Genomic DNA, 19,311 nt, shown 5'->3' on the forward strand with positions numbered 1-19,311 from the left:
CCAAAAACCAGCCGCATATCCGGCCGGCAGCAGAAGGTCCAGCATTTGGGGGGGACACGCACATTTCCAGGTAACGGCGCAGTGTGCGATAAGTGCATCAGTTAACATTAAGATTAACATGAGCATTAACATGAACATCAACGCCAGCGCCAGCGACAGCTCGTGCCACTCAGAAAGGGTTGCTTAGCAGCGCGTGCTCGCTCCATGCGCGCAGGAAGTCCTTTTTTTTTTGGTTGAAGACGAGGCGGGGCTGCTGCTGCTGCTGCAATAAAACGAAAGGATTTATATTTCCCATTGTCAACTCGCTGCGCCAGCTGACTTACCTATCTTTTAGGCACTTCTCTTCTTTTTTTGGCTAAAAAAGGTGGAAAACTGCAATTCTGCAACAATTTTGTATTCATTTTGTGTTTTTTTTTGTAAATTTTTGCCGACTGCGGAGTCTTTTTTGGTGTATCGCATTTCGCGGAAGCAGACGGCGTTTCGCTGACTCATGCCGCAAGACGTTTATCCTTTTTATGAGCGAGCCCGGCTTAAGCCTTGCCCGGCTTAGGCCACTGTCAAATGTCACGTAAAGTGGGCTGTGGCCGTCGTCGTTGTCGAGCTCAAGGATCATTAATTATGCCGCTTATGGCACATCAAGTTATTAGCCAGGACAAACAGTTAACATGTGTATTTGCCCAGCTACTTGTGGGCCAAGTTTTTGGCCAAGTCATTTGCACGGCTTAAAGACAAACGAAGAAGATGAAAATCAATTAGCTGCGGCACGCACATGTAGGTGGAGCCAAATCGCAAGGATCTCAATGAAATGCACCAATAGGCAAGCGCGCTACCTGCCTAGCGCAGACGCGCACACATACAGACACACTCACACAGATAAACATGCAGGAAGATCGTCGCACACACACTACGACAGCGGCATAACGAGGGCACTCGATCGTGTCGCAGTTTGACAAAAACAGCTGTTTTCTGAATGAAACCCAGGTGGAGGCGGCCAACTCTCTGTAAAGACACATATACATATATATATAGAAATATATGTATGCATATATGTAGAAGTATGTGTGTGCGTGCGTGTGTATTGCCCTCATGCCTTTAGTCAGCCATAAAGAGAGCGCGCGCGAGAGCGAGAGAGGTTTATGAATGAATATAGCTCGCTCGCGCACTGTTCAATTTTTCAAGAGCAACAACTAAGAGCAGCACACACACATGCATGCATGCACACACGCACACCTGCCCATCTATTGCGCTCTTTTGCACACACACACATAGCGCAGCCGGCTCGACGCGTTTAAGCTTCCGACGTGCCTCGCTCTCTAACACTCCAGCTCTCGCTCTCTCTCGCTCTCTGCGCGCTCAGATTCATATAAATAACGCTGTATGGGCAACGTCTTGAATCATAAGATCGACAACGTTCGACGAGTGCAGATCAGAGCGAAGTTCAACGATTTTCAATATTGTAAAAAACTTGTGTGAAGATTTTTTGTAGTTTGATTTACGCGTTGTGCGGCAGCAGAAATAACCAAATAAAAATAAAACTAAAACTAAAACAATACAAATTCTTTTGCTCGGTTTAATAAGCAAATGCAAACAATAAGCAGACAGCCGCTTAAATTATATAAACAATAAAAGAACACACAACAAAAGTATTTAATGGATTTCAAGTGTCAGTGACTCGATATTTATATATGTATATATATATATAGAGAGATATATATATTAACTCAAAAACTATAGACAACACACAAAAAGAGCAGCAAAAGGCTAAATATAAACACACGCGCTCCGCTGTATAATCAGTCAATAGCAACTGGTGATAATAAAAGAACTTACAACAACAACAGCAAGAACAACAGCAACAGCAAACAGCTTAAAGTTAAACAAAAGAGAGGCAACAGAAGACGTTAATCGTGTTGATATCATTCGAGTATTTCTGCCTAATTACACGATTCACCAAATGGCTGCCTATCTGGATCCCACTGGCCAATATTGAGCAACGATCTTAGGAAGCATTTCTCAGCCGTTTAAGTTACATCAATCTTGAAATATGGCTGCCTATCTGGATCCCACGGGTCAATATTAAGCAAGAGCTAACAAAAAACACAAAAAAAAACGAAATATAAATTTGTAATTGAGAAAGAATTTGAAATATATTGCAAAATGTCGCTGGCTTTGGACCCCACTGGCACCTACTAGGCTCAGTTGACAGTCTGGTCACACTTTTCGCAAGCAAAGTAGAAGAAGAAGCAGCAACAGCAGCACCAACATGTTCGATCTGGATCCCACGGGCACCTATCGTCGGCCGCGTGAGTCGCGTGACACGCGCCACAAGCAGCGCCAGCAACTGGACCCCACCGGGCAGTACTAGGGCCCAGCCACGCCCACATATCCACACCGCCGTTGCCTTATCCACACAAAAAAAAAACAAACAAAAATAATAAAACAATATTCTGGATATGATTGGGGGCGCGCGTTGGTTGCGCCTGCGTGGCCGCGAGGAGACTTCCAGCTGTCGGCGCCGCAGAAAGTAGCCGAGCCTAAAAGAACAAAAACTCTTTACTATTATGCATAAATTATTTATTATTATTATTATTATTATTATTTAAATTTAAGCAATTGTTCACAAAATAATGGAAATCGAAAAATATCAAACAAAAGCTGTTTAGCGATAATTGCTATTCACATTATCCTATATCATATGCACACTCACACACTCTCTCACACCCACACACACACATACATATATAGATATTTTTATTATATATTTATCTATTTTGTGTCTGAAGAAAACTATGCAAAAAAGTATTAAATTTAGTGTCATATTTATTATCGAAAAGAGCGAAAATTTCACTTGTTCGAGACTTTAGTTAAAGAACAACAAATTTCATTATTTATAACAATTTTTTAAACATTTTTTGCAACGGTTTTCGCAAGTACATTTCTTTGATTTTTTTGTGTAAAAGTTTGAGGAAAACGTTTAAATTTTAATTATAAACAATTTGTAGCTTTTAAGTATATGTTATTTATACAAGACCAACAACAACCAACACAAACAAACACATATAAAAATATAATATTAAAAAGAAAATCATATTTAAAAAAATTCAAATTTCAAAGCTGTTTCTTATGGGCTATGCTGGGCAGCTAAATACCCTACAGGCGAAACAAATTGTCGCATTTAATTACACCATTTTCCACACAGACAGAGCGAGAGAGAGGGAGATAGAGTCACTTGCAGTTTATCCTAGGGCCTGGGCGCAGACAAATTGCCGCTGGGGCCCATAAAAAATGATTTTCCGAACGGGCAGCGCATATTTGATGAATCTGTGTGCATTAATTAATGTCACTGGGCGGTCGCCGGCGGCTAAAATGGCGAACTGATCAATAGAACAGCAACAGCAATAGCAGCAGCAACAACAACAAAAACTGCATTAGCTGTAGCGAGAGAGCAAAACGCGTGCATTAAATTGCATGCGGAAGTAAAAGTTCAATGTTCGTTTGTGCTCCACAAGTGATTAGGTCAATAATGACAACAACAACAATAACAACAATAGCAGCCGCAGTTCATCTCTCTCTCACTCACACACACGCGTGCATCCCGTGTGCTTTACACGCCAGGCATATGTGCTCAGAACTGCATTCTGAGCGTGCCGGAGAGCGCAAAAGCTCACACTCATGCAGTGTTGCGCTCTATAAGCTGCTGCAACAGGAAGTTCACATATACAGCAACCGCTGTTGCCGTCGCCGTCGCCGTCAGAGTCACCGTCGCAGTCGCCGTTGCAGTCCCCGCTGCAGCAGCAGCCGCACGACGCGGATATATTGTGCTAAAAATAGACACGTTAGCTTTTCGGTTGAAGTTCAGGGAAATCTACTGAGAGTGCCCGCCGCCGCGAGAGGGAGAGAGTGTGTGAGTGCTGAGCAGCTGTTTCCACCAAGGTTGGCCTAACGGAAAGCTCTCGCGTTTTGCATTGAAAAAATAAAAATAAAATAATAAAAATAAAACAGCAAAACAAAAATAATGCAATTAATATGTGAAGTGCAAGCGTACTGAGCGCTTGAACGGTTGATCGCTTGAACGTTTGATCGCTCGTTTATCGGCGTGATCATTGGGTTACAAGCTTCCCAGGCCCACGTCTTGACCCAGTTAACAGCCACAAGCATATTAACTTGTCATTTATGGCACCCTCAAAAGCAGCCGAAAAATCAACATAAACAACGGCCATAACCGCAAGCAGAACTTTCTAAGTGAAAGTTGGCTTGGGATGCAGCGACTAGAAAAGTCTGCGCAGTCCGCCTACCGCAACTGCTCCGCTCCTCCTCTCCCAATACCCTTCCAACCCAGCTGACTAACTGACCGACTCTGGAATTGTCTGTACCAAACTGTCAGCGTCCCACACTCTCGCACACACACACACGCAGAGTGAGAGAGAGATACTCACCATATAACTTGACCTACATTTTTGCAAGACAATAACAACGAAAAAAATACACGCATACAAATACAAATTTTATATATACATATGTATATATATATTTATGTATTTATGTGTATGTCGGTATGTATGAGAAAAGAAAAAGCAAGAAATTTCCAACGGTACCGCGCTGAGGCCTGGCGCTGATTCAATGTTTATGAAGCGGTTGAGCTACACATTTGCCGCTGCTGTTGCTGTTGTTGTTGCTGTTGCTGCTGCTGCTGCTACTCCTGTTGTTGTTGTGCTTTCAAAAAATATTATCGTAAAATTGATTTCATTGAAGTTGTCGACGCTGCGACGCAGTCAGCGCTGCCTTTGCACGCGTCTTGTAGCACAATTTGTATTTTATTTTATTTTTTTTGTCTTCTGTATATTTGTATATGTATGTATTTTATTTTCGTTTATGTATTTTGATAATTAGGCGAAAGGTGAACAAACTCCACGGACTAACTGGAAGTTTTGTTTGTAGTTGTTGTCGTTTGCTAGTTTGCCACTTGCCACTAGCATTTATATTTAATTTACACATTTTGTAAAAGAAATCGCAGTTGATCCAATTTTGAGTAGAGCAAAAATGCCAATAGGATGTAGACTTTAGCTATGTTTAGTGAGATAATCCCAATGGGTGGGAGTATTTTAATTGTAAATGGGCTACAGATACGAAAATATATGTGAATTATTTATAGCTAAATATATATATATATATATATATATATACATTAAATATTATACTTTTCTAGCTGTATTAAGACATTAAGAAATAAAAATAAAATAATTTTTAAAATGTTGTTTTTTTTTATAAATATATTATATATTAAAGAATTTATATACAATTTATATATATATATATATATATTTTTTTTTTTATTTTATATATATTATTATATTTTTTTGCTCACTTTATTCGAATATATTTATAGTCACTTATAACTTATATTAGTACCGAATGCTTACAAATTTCCACTTTCAACTTTCCAGTCATTTTTCATTTCTCACCATTTCCACTTGCATTCGAGACAAATCCGTTAGCTACAAAGCCAAAAGCTGCGCGCTTCAATATTTGTCCACCATACCCCAAGCAAAAAAGTACCATAAAAAATACCAAAAAAGTACCACAAGAAAGTACCACAATTCAAAATGAGTCAAAATATAAACAGAAAACACTCTCACTGCTCTGGGCAGGCAAAGGTCAATGACATGGTCCAATTTTTCGACAACTAATGTTGTTTTCATTGTAAGCTAAACAAATGAAGACGACTGCGGCTCAAGAGCAATGGAACAGCAACAACAACAGCGGCGACAGCAGCAACAGCTGAAAACAAATTCAATTCACTTTCTATTCCAATGAAAAATCGCTCAAAGCTCGACTCCAAAATCAACAACAGTAACAACGAAAGTGGTCAACAACAACAGCAACAACTTTTGAGTTTTGGTATCAACCTGGTCTTGGCTTGGCCAGCAAATATCCATTGATCTTCGGCTTTCGAGTGGGCAGCAAGGGGGGTAAAAACAAACGACGCATGCCTCATTAACAAAGGCAGCGGGACGAGGCGCCGCAGCAGCAGCAGCAACAACAGCAACAACTTGTACAATTTGAAAGCGATTTGAAAAAAAAAAACTAGCGTTTGTTGTGGCCAAGTTGTTGTTGTTATTTGGCTTTAACGGTTTCCGTTTTTTGTTGACTGTTTTGTTTGCTTAGCCAGCAGCAGCAGCAGCAGCAGCAGCAACAGCAGCAACTGTTGTTGCCGTTCATTTGAATAACTGGTGAAAATTTCACCCAGACAAGTGCCTTTTGTTATATATATATCTATAGAGAGGCAGGCGCACATACATATGTTTTCTTTAGTTTCAATTTCAGTTTCAGTTTCGGTTTCATCTCGCGATTCCTCAAAAACAAAATAGCTAAAAATATGGTCTGGTAGCAAAAGTTTCTCCTAATTTGCAAATGTTGTTATTGACAGATGTTTTTCTGTTCATTTCGCATAGTTTAACAACGACTCACGTGACGTCTGTTACATTTCTGCAAAAGTTTGTCTTAGTCATGCCTAAATTACATATATATATATATATCAAGATGAATATATATATTGGTTTGCTGAGACTTTTTTGATTCACCACGCTGCGTATGCGCAATGTGCAGCTAAATGGGTCGCTGTTCGGGGTTTTACCAACTGGCCAATACGCAATTTGGCCAGCTGCCAAGCCAGTAGAACCCTCACAGCTATGGACTTAATAGGCCAAGAGGCCAACACACACTCATAGAGCTAAGCACTTCTTTGGAAAAGCGCAAAATGAAAAGTGAAAAGTTGCCAAAGCAAATTGTGATCGCCGTCGTCGTCGTTGTCTTCGTCTATGTCTTTGTCTGTTGGCCACTTTGCTTTTGCCAATTGCAAATTACGTGCCATAAAAATCCCAGTGACTGGCGTTCATGTGGGCTGGTACGCCAGCAACTGCCCCTCCCCCTACCCTCTGCTGCTGCCCCTTGATCAGCGCCCACGCCTGTCGCCGTTTGTCGAGTGTAACTCGCACTTTCACGTCTAATGCCAAAACACGTTGCAATTTTCATTGCTTGGCACTGACTTTAAAGCGACTGTTGGCCAAGTCCAAGTGAACAGCAAATTGCAGCTAGATAAAGTGCTCAAGTGCTCCGCACACACACACACACACACACACACAAGTGACGTCAGCCTGTGGCACCTGCCCTGCTGGCCATTGCGTAAGCAGAGCAGCTCCAATAAACTCTTAGCCATATCGACTCGCAGATACATCGACAGATATTGTTATTGTGCAAGCACATGACAATCAATTAAATACTCGCCCACAGCCAGCAGCACTTTGTGTTTTTATATATTTCTGCAGTGGTTCAATTAAAAAACTATTACTACATTAATAAAATAATTATGATACCCTAACATCGAGCCTATGCCCATTGGCAGCGGACTGGCCACGGGAATTGGGAAATTGTGAGTAGGATTAAGAAGTCAAGTGAATAGTATTTGTTGTTTGTATATATTCTTTAGGGCCGCTCTTTGAGATTCTCAGAAAGTATCATTTATTTTTTTAGAAGAGTTAGAGTTACTCTAAAGAAATTTATATCCAGGAATGCAAAGTCTAAAAAGTAAGTTTGCTTGAATTTCTGTTGTGCCTTTCTATGTGCTTCTCAATAAGTATAAATAAGTCAATTATGTATATTGAAGATTTATCGAGTAATAAATAGTTTAAACTTATATCCAGCAAAGTCTGTATAACACTCTCTTTGGTGTCTCTCTATGTGATTCTCAGCAACTAAAAATATGTACGTGCTTCTGGAATATAAAATTCCCTTATCTAATTGTTCGTCTTCAAAATAGAGAGTTGGCCAAATTTTAAATGGAAATCCAGTTCGATTTTTATATTGCTTTCCCAAGGTTAAGGCGCAACATAAACATTTAAATTATCATATGACTTAGTATGCAACTGGTTAGCTCTGAGATTTGACTTGTAGTGGAATATATATTGACATATATTCGGCATCAAACTGGTTCGCTTCTAACGCTAAGACAGTGCTAAAAATAATTTTCATTTAGTCTTCATTGCTTAAATTATATTATTAATTTGAAGAACATTTGATAAGGTTTATAGTATTAATATCTGAAACTGAATTTCATTTTAAATAACTATTAATAATTATAACAAATGATAATTATATCAATTATATATATAAAATATATTCCTATCCAATCTAAGCTAACGAAAGGCGAACACTAATCACTATATCTTAAGTGTATTTCAGGTGCGCTACAAGCCAAATGTCTCTTCGTTTACTTTGTTGTCAATATGTAATGTGCCAAAATACTTGACCAAAAAAAAGAGCGTTGAAAACATTTGGAGACCCCCAGACAAGGTATGAAACGTGAGCCGGCTACGCACACACTGATACACGCACAGACACATACCTGTCTTGCTGTGTGCGCGTACACCTGTCAGGTGAGACTGTGCTCAGCAACGAATCCATCTAGCGCCTCTATCAGCATAACAATTAAGCTTAAATACCTGGCTTATTGGGCCCCCAAATTGGCATTATTCACACTTGATTGGAGGCATGTGAAAAGATTTTTCATCGCACTCTTCAGGCCCAATTGCAGCGTCCCATCAAAATTCATTCAAAATTATGGAGCTGCCAGCGACTACGTGACACAAACTCGACGCAGGCACGCACAAAGAAGAAAAAACCTATATCTGACCATATGCAGATACATTTACAGATAGAGATACAGATACAGATACAGATACAGATAAAAGATACATAGCTAATGAGCAAATGTGTGGTCTGAAGCTTTCGTTGCATTTCCAACGTTTCGATCCTAACTAACTAAATCCCACCTTAGATAGACGAAAATAAATTCAAATAAACAGAGAGAGAGAGAGGGAGAGGGAGAGCGCACGAGGGCGAGAGCGGGAGAGTGCGACTGATATACATATATATGCTGGTAGCCGCAGCGAGCGCATAAGAGAGGCAGTGAGTGCGAAAGAGAGGGGGAGCAAGTGAGCGAGCAGCATAGCAACATACAGAAGACAAAAACAGTTCATTGAACTATTTGTGAGCTTTTTTTCTTTTTATTTTTTTTTTTATTTTGTTTGCTGTGGTTTCTTTAGTTTTATTCGTGGATTATGGTATCATAGCCCAGGCATAAGCCATATACCATACAGCATATAACATATGGCACACACACACAGGCATACAGAGATACAGAAGTACATATATGTATACATTTAGCTTCTTCAAAGGTTTTGAGGTGTCATGTGTTTTGTGTGAGGTTTTGGATTTCGAGGCTTGTAATGGTAAACTTTTAATCATGAATTTCAAATTGATAGGGCGCACACAAGTGTCACTATTTATACATATACATACATATGTAGATATATGTACATATCTGACAAGGGAATAGCGACAGCAGACTCATGCCATCGAGTGAGCTGGGAAAGAAAGCTAAGCGCTGCTTGGGCTTTAGAAATATGCAAGTCATTGGACATACATACATATATATATAAATATATATATATATATATATATAAATATAAATATATATAAATATATATATGTACGTGTGCTTATGACAGTTACCACGTGTACCAGCTGCTCCTAAATAAATCAGTTATTTAAACCTGTCCAGACGCGCGGTTCATTTACAATAAACCAAGCGGAGACGACCTTGAGATTAGCAAGTGATAAAAATCCATTAAAACAATCAAGTTTATCCACACACACGCACACACACACAAGTCAATTAAATATTTGGCAAATAACAATTTATGATGCGATTTATTATTGAAATTATATCGCAGCCCAAACCTAACCAGATGCCGTCTTCAAACAAAATAAACAAACAGAAATGCATTTAATGGTTTTATTTATTTGTTTTCTGTGTCTCGCGTCCCTTGCGCCTTACGCAATAAAAATATTAATAAAGTTGGAATTCGAGCCATTGTTGCATAGATTAGAACAAAAGCAAAATCATTTCTACTGGGAGAAACAAGTCGACGACGCCTTTCAAGAGTGCCAGATTATGGTAATCGCAGCGAGTTTCCAGGAATAAAGCAAAAATGTTTATCAACTGGTCGGCTTACATGCTGAGTCAACTATAAACAATAAGAAACACTTAATTGTTAAGCAATAAATCAAGGTTTGCTGCAAGACTTAATGCCCATTGCGACATCCACAATCAATTGGCAATTAAATTTAAATAAACAAATTTTTATGCTTAAAGTAATATAAAATTTCCAAATTCCCAAATTCCAATTCCACAAATTGATATTGTTAATTGTGTGTTTTCACAAATATATTTTAAAATATTAATCATTATTAGCATTATATATAAGAAATAAAGTGAAAATAATTTAGTAACATTTATTAATAAGAAAATATATAGAGAAACTGAAAGAAAACTTTTATAAATAATAACAATATATAATAATTAATAAATAAATATTAAGTATAGTATCTATAGTAATACATTATAATTATTAAAACTAATAGAAGCTAAACAATAATAATAATAGAGAATAAAGTTATTAAAGTTAAGTATTTATTATACGAGAAATTATTCATAAATTGAGCAAAAGATAAGCTGAAATAACAAAAGCCTGATATAACTCTTAATAGGTTTTGTAATGAAAGAAGTTATAAACTATTTAAAGCCAACTTGAGCTTAGCAAGCTATGGAAAGACATTTAGGCTCCGTTCATAGATACGAATTCATTAGACAGGTCAGACAGGTGAGGGCATGGCTCGTAAAATGCAGCTTGACTCTGCTGATATTGCTGATCAAAAATATATAAACTACAGGATAGCTGGTTGCGCCTCCTTCTGCCTGTTACATGCAGTTTAAAATCAAGAAACATTAAATTTAAATTAAATACATTTATATATAGAAATATATAGGTAAATGTCTTATTAAATTAATTATAAATTATTTACATTAAGAAATATTGAAATATTTGCTAGTCAAATATTCAGATATATTCAAAACTAAAGATATATATAATATTATATGACTTATTCTTTGAAAGATTGAAGGAGTGAAAAAGAACATTTTTGTTATATCATTAAATAAATTTACATTTCTTTTTCTCATGTTAAACTAAAAACTTTAAAATTTTTAAAAATTTAAAGAATTTATAAACTTAAAATTATGAATTACAAAAAAAAAGAGAATGTGCTCTAAAGACTTCAAAAGAGTCTAAATAAATAATAAAAAAAAGTATATATTATAATAACTGTTAAAGACAAAGTAAAGCCCAAGCTAAGGGCAGCTAATAAAAAGTTATGGTTAAAACTGGAACATAAACTTTGAATCATATTAAGCGCATAAATATCATATTTTACGCCTCATAAATGGGCTGCGACTCTAACGAATATAGCAATTGAGAACAAATGCGCATTTGCTCGTTTCTTAAAGTTAAGAACATTTTATTATCAATTGCATACAAATTGCAGAAACACGTTTAATGCACAAAATGCGCCAGACGTAGAACAGCAGTAACTGCGCCTACAACGGCCGGCCCGATGACAACATAAATAACTAAATAAAAATAAATAAATAATCTTTCAATTAGAATACAGACTACATAATGGCCAAGAGCAAGAAACCCAAGTGCCACAAGCCAAAGTCAAAGTCAAAGCTGAAGTCCGACTCTCAGCCAAGTTCAATATCAAATGTTAGACTTCTGACAGACGTGGCTAGAGGCTTGTCACACACACACACACACATACATGGACAACAGGAAGCATTAGGCGTCGCTGCGCTATAAATCAATTTTTTTTTTGCAACTTTGGCTAACACGCCCTTTTTTGTGGCCCAGTCGAGAGGGGTGAATGGCTAAAGTCGAAAACAAATGCAAGCAAAACCCCTGGAGCGACTTCAAGTGCATAACTGATGTTTAGTAGCCGAAAAGTAGATACCCTGTAAATAGTGCCCATTTACCGTCTGCAGTTCGAGGAATACATACGAACAGAAAGACAGGCAAATGAGCAGATTGACATAGCGAAGCAGGTAGAGAGACAGACAGCTAGATAGATAGCTGTGTGTCAGTCAGTGAGACAGACTGATCGACAGATGTACAGAGAAAGAGCCAGACACCAACAGACAACTCGACAGACATGTCTAGATCTGCTCGGCAGTTAAAGCACATGGCATATACTATATGAGGTTAGCGAAATCTCTGACGTACTGTGCACATCCAATATACCCCATTTGCACATTTTCACGTGGCATAGCTACAACAGTCATTTACAGCATTAACAACTTCCGTATGTAATTCATGAGTCTGTCATTATTTAGCTCGAGCAACAACAACATTCGTAAATGCCACACAAAACTCAACTCGACACAAAATTGAAGCCGAAAACTGCAGTTGAATATCTTTTGAGTTGAAACATTTTCGATTTGCATGAATCGATCTGAGATACTCGAATAGCGAATTTTTGTTTAACTACAAATTGACATAATTTGCTTATAAATGCTAAATGAAAAAAAAAAAAATAACCAAAGACTTGGCGCAAATCCAAACAACGTCAACAACATTGCAGCTATGTGTGGTTAGCATACTTTTGCATATACCCTTGGCCAAGTTAATTGGGGTATATTGAGCATGAAAGGAGTGTATAAAATGATTAAGTGGAAACATTGGATATAAAAAGCTTTAATAAATATCTAAATCTATAATAAGGATGAAACGAGATATTAAAAAGAATATTAAGAATATAAAAAAAAATTCTATTTATTTTTAAATCAATTTATTTACAACATAAAAAAAATATATACAAAATATTTTAATAAATAAAATACAACTTATAAACTAAAAATATTTTTTTTAAAATTTTATTATTTAAAAAATTTTAAAATAAAAAATTAAAATAAATAAAATTTTAAAAATTAAAAAAAAATATTTTTATATTTATAAACATTTTTTGACAAATAATAGACATTTTTCATTAAAAAAATTAAAAATTACTGGGCATCTAAGTATAGTAAATGCTTCTTGGTAAGTCTTAGAGCACTTGTTTAAATAATTAATCGAACAGACACTAAAATAAAGCAAAAGCGAAATGCTAATTCAGATATCAAAGAGCGGATCGACACGCCCGGACTAAAAATTCGGCTATAAATTGAAATATTTTATGAAACAACAATTAATTAAGAATTATAATTATTTATTGAGCATACGTATGATACTGGGATACAGAGTATTTACATGTTAAACTCGTTGCGAGTATACCTAATAAATGTTTTGCTTTTTAATTTTATTTTTACAACAAAACTGGTCTAAAATCGCATAAAATTACGAATGATTATAAAAACAAATTGATTGCATAATACAAAATGCCGAAAAAAAATAGTCCAAAAAGCGTACGAAAAAATGATAAAATAATTAGCATATTAAACTGTGGAGTATAGATTATATTATATATGGGATATAGGCGAGGAATTTACTTTACAGCACAGACTAATTAAAGATTTAACGAAAAGATCATTTAGAAACAATCAACTAAGTGCTATAGACAATAAATCAACAATTCTAAAATATTGGAGACGTTTTATAATAATTCTTTTTCTGTGAGCAAAAAAAGTGACTTAGACTAAAAACAAAAATATAAATTACAAATAATTCAAATACTTAATTTAATAAATATATATTTTTAAAATATATAAAATTGTTATATATAAATATATATAATATATAGTCACCTGATTTGGTATTATAAAATGATCAAGTTTTGGGCTTTTTAACAGCATAATAATATCAGCAGTGCTAAATTAAGTGAAATGGAAGCTATTAATACTTATTTATTTAAAATTAAGTTGCGGCCTCTTGACGCACTTGCACTTGGCTAAAAGCGGCATCTGAGTGCCCAGGAAAACCAGTTAGCTGTTCTTATAATCTTATAATGCCCGTATCTCACATTTATTCGGCACACTTTTTAAATTTGGAGCCAGTGCGACCTGTTCTGATTATAGCTCTAAACAGATCCAGGCCCAAATCCCAGCCCAGCATCCAATCACAGTCAAAGTCAAAGTCATACTCTGACGCAAATGGAGTTAACGATTTGTGCCTCCAGACAAACAGACGCACTATATATAAACGATTTAATATACTCAACATATGAATATATATATATATATATATTATTTATAAGATGAAAAATGTCAAATGGTTAAGACTTTGGAGTCTTGGAGAGTGCGTAGAATTTAACACCGAACGGAAGCTGGGCGCCTCGATCTCGAACTCGAACTCGATCAATGTCGGATTGGAAACGGTTAATTTATGTAGCAACAACAACATCAGCAGCAACAACGACAAAAATGGCAACAATTATTACTACATATTAACATTTGTAACATTCTTACATACTTAATACATTATTATAGTAATTTAATAACATGTTCTCATGGTCAACCTGCTGGCTAACTGAAGTGCCCATGGATTGGATTCGATTGAATCGCATTGTCGCACCAGGCACATTGTACCCAATGCCCGGGCATTTGCGATGCATATTTTAAAGAGTTAAGAGAAATACATATTGTAGCACACATTGAGACACGCCCCGCCCCGCTCCGGCCCGTCCCGCCTCTCCTTTCGATTTGATCATAATGAACAAGATTTTACGGGCGTTAACGTGGCCAACATGATGGCTCGAGTCGGTTGGAGCCGGCCTGCCCATGTGCCGCCATGTCAAAGATACCACCAGCACCGCATAACACATCAAAAATATCACGATTTTCAGCTGTCAACAGTTAGGCGGATGTTGCGCTGCACATACCTACATCTATATTTGTCTATATCTATATATGTTTGTGTATCGGGTGAAAAGTGAAAATGCATCGTTCTAATTATAAGACATGATGATATCATCAGCATCGCTTGATTTACGAGCTTATGTTTGCGGATCCAAAGATCCGGCAACAATTGGCTGCACCTGATTGCATTCGCCTTGCCCCACCCTGCACCGCCCAGCCGCTGCACCACTCTGCACCCAGCTCTGGCCCGCTCAAGTTCAATGCGAAACAGCAAATGCGAGACGCCAGACAAGGCAAACCCTTGAAAATGGACGCGATTCGACGCGACTCGACGCGACTCAACTCGACTCGACTTATCATCATCTCTGTGCACGGCCTGCACTTGATACCAGCTGCGCTTGGCGACAATGGATCGCTGGCGCAATGTGTGTGCTGGGAAGAGATATGGACACCCAAAACCACATTGCAACGGCCTCGTGGATACTTCGTGCTTCATATGGAAATGCGGCACCGACAACGCGACTTGTGGGCACAAAAAAACGAAGAAGAAAAAAACGTTTCAATTCCATTTCTTTTGCGAATTTCATTTATTGTTTGTTTTTTTTTTTTTTTTGCGACAATTTGTGTTCAGTTTTGCTAAATTGGGTCTAGTTTATGCGGTTTGTTTATGAATCTGACCTCAGTCTTGATCATGAATTGCTCTTTTTATTTTGGGGGACATTTGGATCTATGAATGGGCTGCGGCTGTGGCTGTGGCTGTGGCTGTGGCTGTGGCTGTGGCTGTGGCTGTGCCATTTGCGTGGGCTACAGAACGTTTGGCGGTTGCATCAGAGGAACTGCAAATAAGTGGATATGAATCATTCATTAAAGAGATTGATATCTATGTATATATATTATGTATGCATATATATAAATACTATAGATGATTGATTGATAGAATTAAAGTCTAAAAGGCAAGTGTTTGCATAGAACTGAAGATACTTATAGAAGTTGTAGCATTTCGATTTATGACGAGTGATTGACTACTTGATTGATTGACGGAGCAAGCGAAAAATAGTAGAGAAAGTTAACAAAGGTATTGGTATACACAGGTATACACAGGAAATTGTTTATTGACTGACTGATTGATTGTCTGATTGAATAACTAAAATACAGGATATTTGCCTAAAAAATTGTTGATTGAATGACTGGATGTAATTGTTGATTGAATGACTAATTGTGCAACATTCTCGAAGGGTACGTGATTGACTTAGAAAATGATGTACTAATTAACTTAGTATTACTAGTATTAGTATTACTAATTGAATGGCTGATTGCCTGACTGGCTGATTCTATGATTGACTGTTAAATTAACTAACAGGTGCACTGACTGAATGATTGACTGACTGATTGATTGTCCAATTGAAATACTAGCTGAAAAAAGTGAATTGCATTTATTTGGATATAATTGTTGATTGAATGATTGATTACACAATATATTAACAGGCTGATTGACTGACTGATTGACTTAAAGAAGGATTGAATCATTCATTTACTCAGAGCTTAACTGATTGGCAGGCTGACAGACTCTCGGTCAAACTCACTAACAGACTAAATGATTGAATGACTGACTATTTGATTGGTTGATTGATTGACTATTGCTCGTCAGCTACTAGTTCAGCCAAACATCACACCCTATCGAAACTGAATAAAACCTGTCATCATTTGAATTAACAAATCTAGTATGTTCTATAGCTCAAATCTGAAATCCATTTTTCAGCGGGCTTCCCCGCTTACGAAGTCGCAGATTCCAAAGCTACAGCGCTGATAGTTTGCCTGATAGCCGATGTCTTTGGCTGCACCATAGACTCGTCCGTTGATTTATGGGCGCCGTCTATGCATTGCCGTTTTCAAACAACAAACAAGCTCTAAATCAAGTTCAAAGTCAAACAAATTAACGACAATTTAACTAATCAAACGACTAACTAGCTGACTGACTCTTGTGGGTGCCCAAACACAAATTCGGCCCAAAAGAGAACCGAAACATGTTTGCAATATTTAGAGACAGAAAAAAGCAATAACTACAGTGAAACAACCTATGTAAATTGATAAATTATTGTAGATAAATGCAAATAAATAATTAAAAGCAAATATAACAGCGAACGCAGTCGCAGCGCAGTTATAGCCACAACTCACAGCCGTCGGCTATTATTTTGGCAATAAACTTGTTTAATTTACATAAAGCCAATGCCCGCCCCAGCTGCCGCCCGCTCGCCCAGCCACCCAGTCGTTGCAGATCGTATCGAATCAACGTCAGCATCAGCATCAGCTGACGCGGATGCTGGGATAACAGACAAACAGCAGCATCTCTCCAGCTGTAGATTTAATATACTTGATATATACATATATATACACACACATATATATATATATATATATATATATATATATATATATATATATCGATATTCATATATATATATATATATATAATTAATTTTATATGCACTTTATTTTCGGCATCGGGAATCTGTGGCAAAACTAGTTCGTCGCAACGTTTAGTGCAGTAAATAAAGCAAACAGGCGTGATCTAGTGGGGAGTGCACGACTATCTGCTACCCTTTACAGCCTTAGAATTGTGGTTTCTAAATAAATTTTGTGATTCATTCATTTTTTGTAGCATTTTTTAATTGAATTCTCTAAATAATTTATAGATTTCGAAATTTCTAAAATATTTTCTGTTAGCTGTTTTTTTTTTAAATATTTTTTGTAATTTGAAATTTATATACAAATACTAAAAATATATAAAAATATCTGATAATCGAGTAAAAATTTCTTTAAGCTAATGCTTAAGATATTACGTAGATTTTGAGATTTAGAGTTGTATGTCTAGCAATTTCATATGAAATATATAGATATACATGCATACATGCTATAAATTATAAATAAATACATGTATATCGAAAGCTATCCGAACTAATATCTATTAGAGCTTGATCCTTATATCCATAAATTTATATAAGCTTATATCAAATTAACATAAACATTGACAAACATATATCAGTTGTTACCAAATATGGAACGAATGTTTAAAACAAGTCTTCACTTAGATTATACCTTGTATTAAACTCTCTTCAGATACAGGGTATATAATATAAAAAAAAGAATTAAATATGCACGTTTATGGTGAAACAAATATATAAACAAAATAGCGTATATATAGTGTATATATGTGTATATGCTTGCAAATATGTACTTGCCTGCTAAATGTATCTTTATTTAGCGTGTTCTATTGAAAGGACAATAAACTTTAAACAATACATCAAGGTCAACCACTCGTATTAGATGCGTCCGAGTTGAAGCTGGTGACAGCGGCTGCTCGATTTTCATGGGCCCCTTTCGATCATTGTTTAATTCTTCAATTTGTTTTAAAATTTAAAATTGTATTATGCAAATCCGATTTAATCGTGTTAATTTGCGAATTCTAAATTCCAAATTTCAGCTGCAATCAATTCTACTGTTCCACTGTTCTATATACTAAATGTATAAGATTAAATATAATTAGAGATGAATGCAAATGTTTGTTAAATATACATATATAATTCAAGATAAACTGAGTTTATAAAGACAGAAATGTGTTTCTTTATAATATATGCTGACTTTAGAGGATAGTTTATTTCTTGATAAATAAATAAAACTTTGAATATTTCTAACAACACGCGTCTCATATTTCAGATTAAGAGGATTTACATAATAATTCTTACTTTTGAATAAAATTTTATAATATAATATATAAAATAGTTTAATTTCTGAAACGTATTTAAACTTTGAACCTTATTGAAGTTGAGACTAAGAACAAAATCTGAGTTGAGTGCGTAATTTGGTAGCATTGCTGAGTTCTTAATAGACTAATTTGTAATATGATCTCAAGTATATATATCATTCTTAATCAAATAATAGGGCTTGTTAGCTAACGGTCTTCTTTAGATTGCAGTCCTGTTAACTCTTAACAGGTCATAATTTTGCCAATGCTCAAACTATCCCATACGACAACTAGAGCTTTAGAGACTTTTAACTTTGCTTTAGACTATCAGAAGTAAGTCAATAATTACGCTTAACTCAATATTATTATTAAATGCATATTAATACAAATTTATTAATTATTTCCGCTAAGTAAATGAATGCAAATTAGTTTATAAAGAGTATTTAGGCAGTGCCTTGCGGAATTTGGATCTTACATTTTTATTTATAAACTTATGTATTTAAAAATAAAAATATGAAATATATACATAAAAATATATATTTTTTGCCTTATTTTTAGTTTTCTTAATTTTTGTTTTTTGTTTATCTGGCTTAATGTTTGCTGTTGCTTTAATATTTAAACTTTTACAGCTGTTGGCCACTATTTTTGCAGCGCATTGCTCATATAGATATATATTCGATATTCGATATATATATACCTATGTGCATATATACTTATACACATATATGTGCGTATGAGATTTACACTTTTTTTGTTGCCAGCTCATGTGTTCAATGCACCCAACGTTGCTTGTTGTTGTTGTCGACTTGCGATTAAGTCAGTTCTG

The 19,311-nt window shown here is 36.0% G+C and overlaps 1 protein-coding gene across 1 annotated transcript; it reads left to right on the forward strand.

Moving 5' to 3' along the window:
- The first annotated feature begins 1,627 nt into the window (after positions 1–1,627).
- Positions 1,628–2,443, forward strand: LOC111594547 (peptide tarsal-less AA). Its single transcript, XM_023307899.2, has one exon. The coding sequence runs from the start codon at positions 2,264–2,266 to the stop codon at positions 2,363–2,365; it is 102 nt and encodes a 33-aa protein (XP_023163667.1). The 5' UTR covers positions 1,628–2,263; the 3' UTR covers positions 2,366–2,443.
- The last annotated feature ends 16,868 nt before the right edge of the window (positions 2,444–19,311 follow it).

Source organism: Drosophila hydei, unplaced genomic scaffold (genome assembly GCF_003285905.1).
Source record: "Drosophila hydei strain 15085-1641.00,03,60 unplaced genomic scaffold, DhydRS2 tig00008119-arrow-pilon, whole genome shotgun sequence".
NCBI classification, from domain to species: domain Eukaryota; kingdom Metazoa; phylum Arthropoda; class Insecta; order Diptera; family Drosophilidae; genus Drosophila; species Drosophila hydei.

Excerpts from the sequence above, each read along its gene's own strand:
- LOC111594547 (XM_023307899.2), top strand. The coding sequence starts at position 2,264 with ATGTTCGATCTGGATCCCACGGGCACCTATCGTCGGCCGCGTGAGTCG.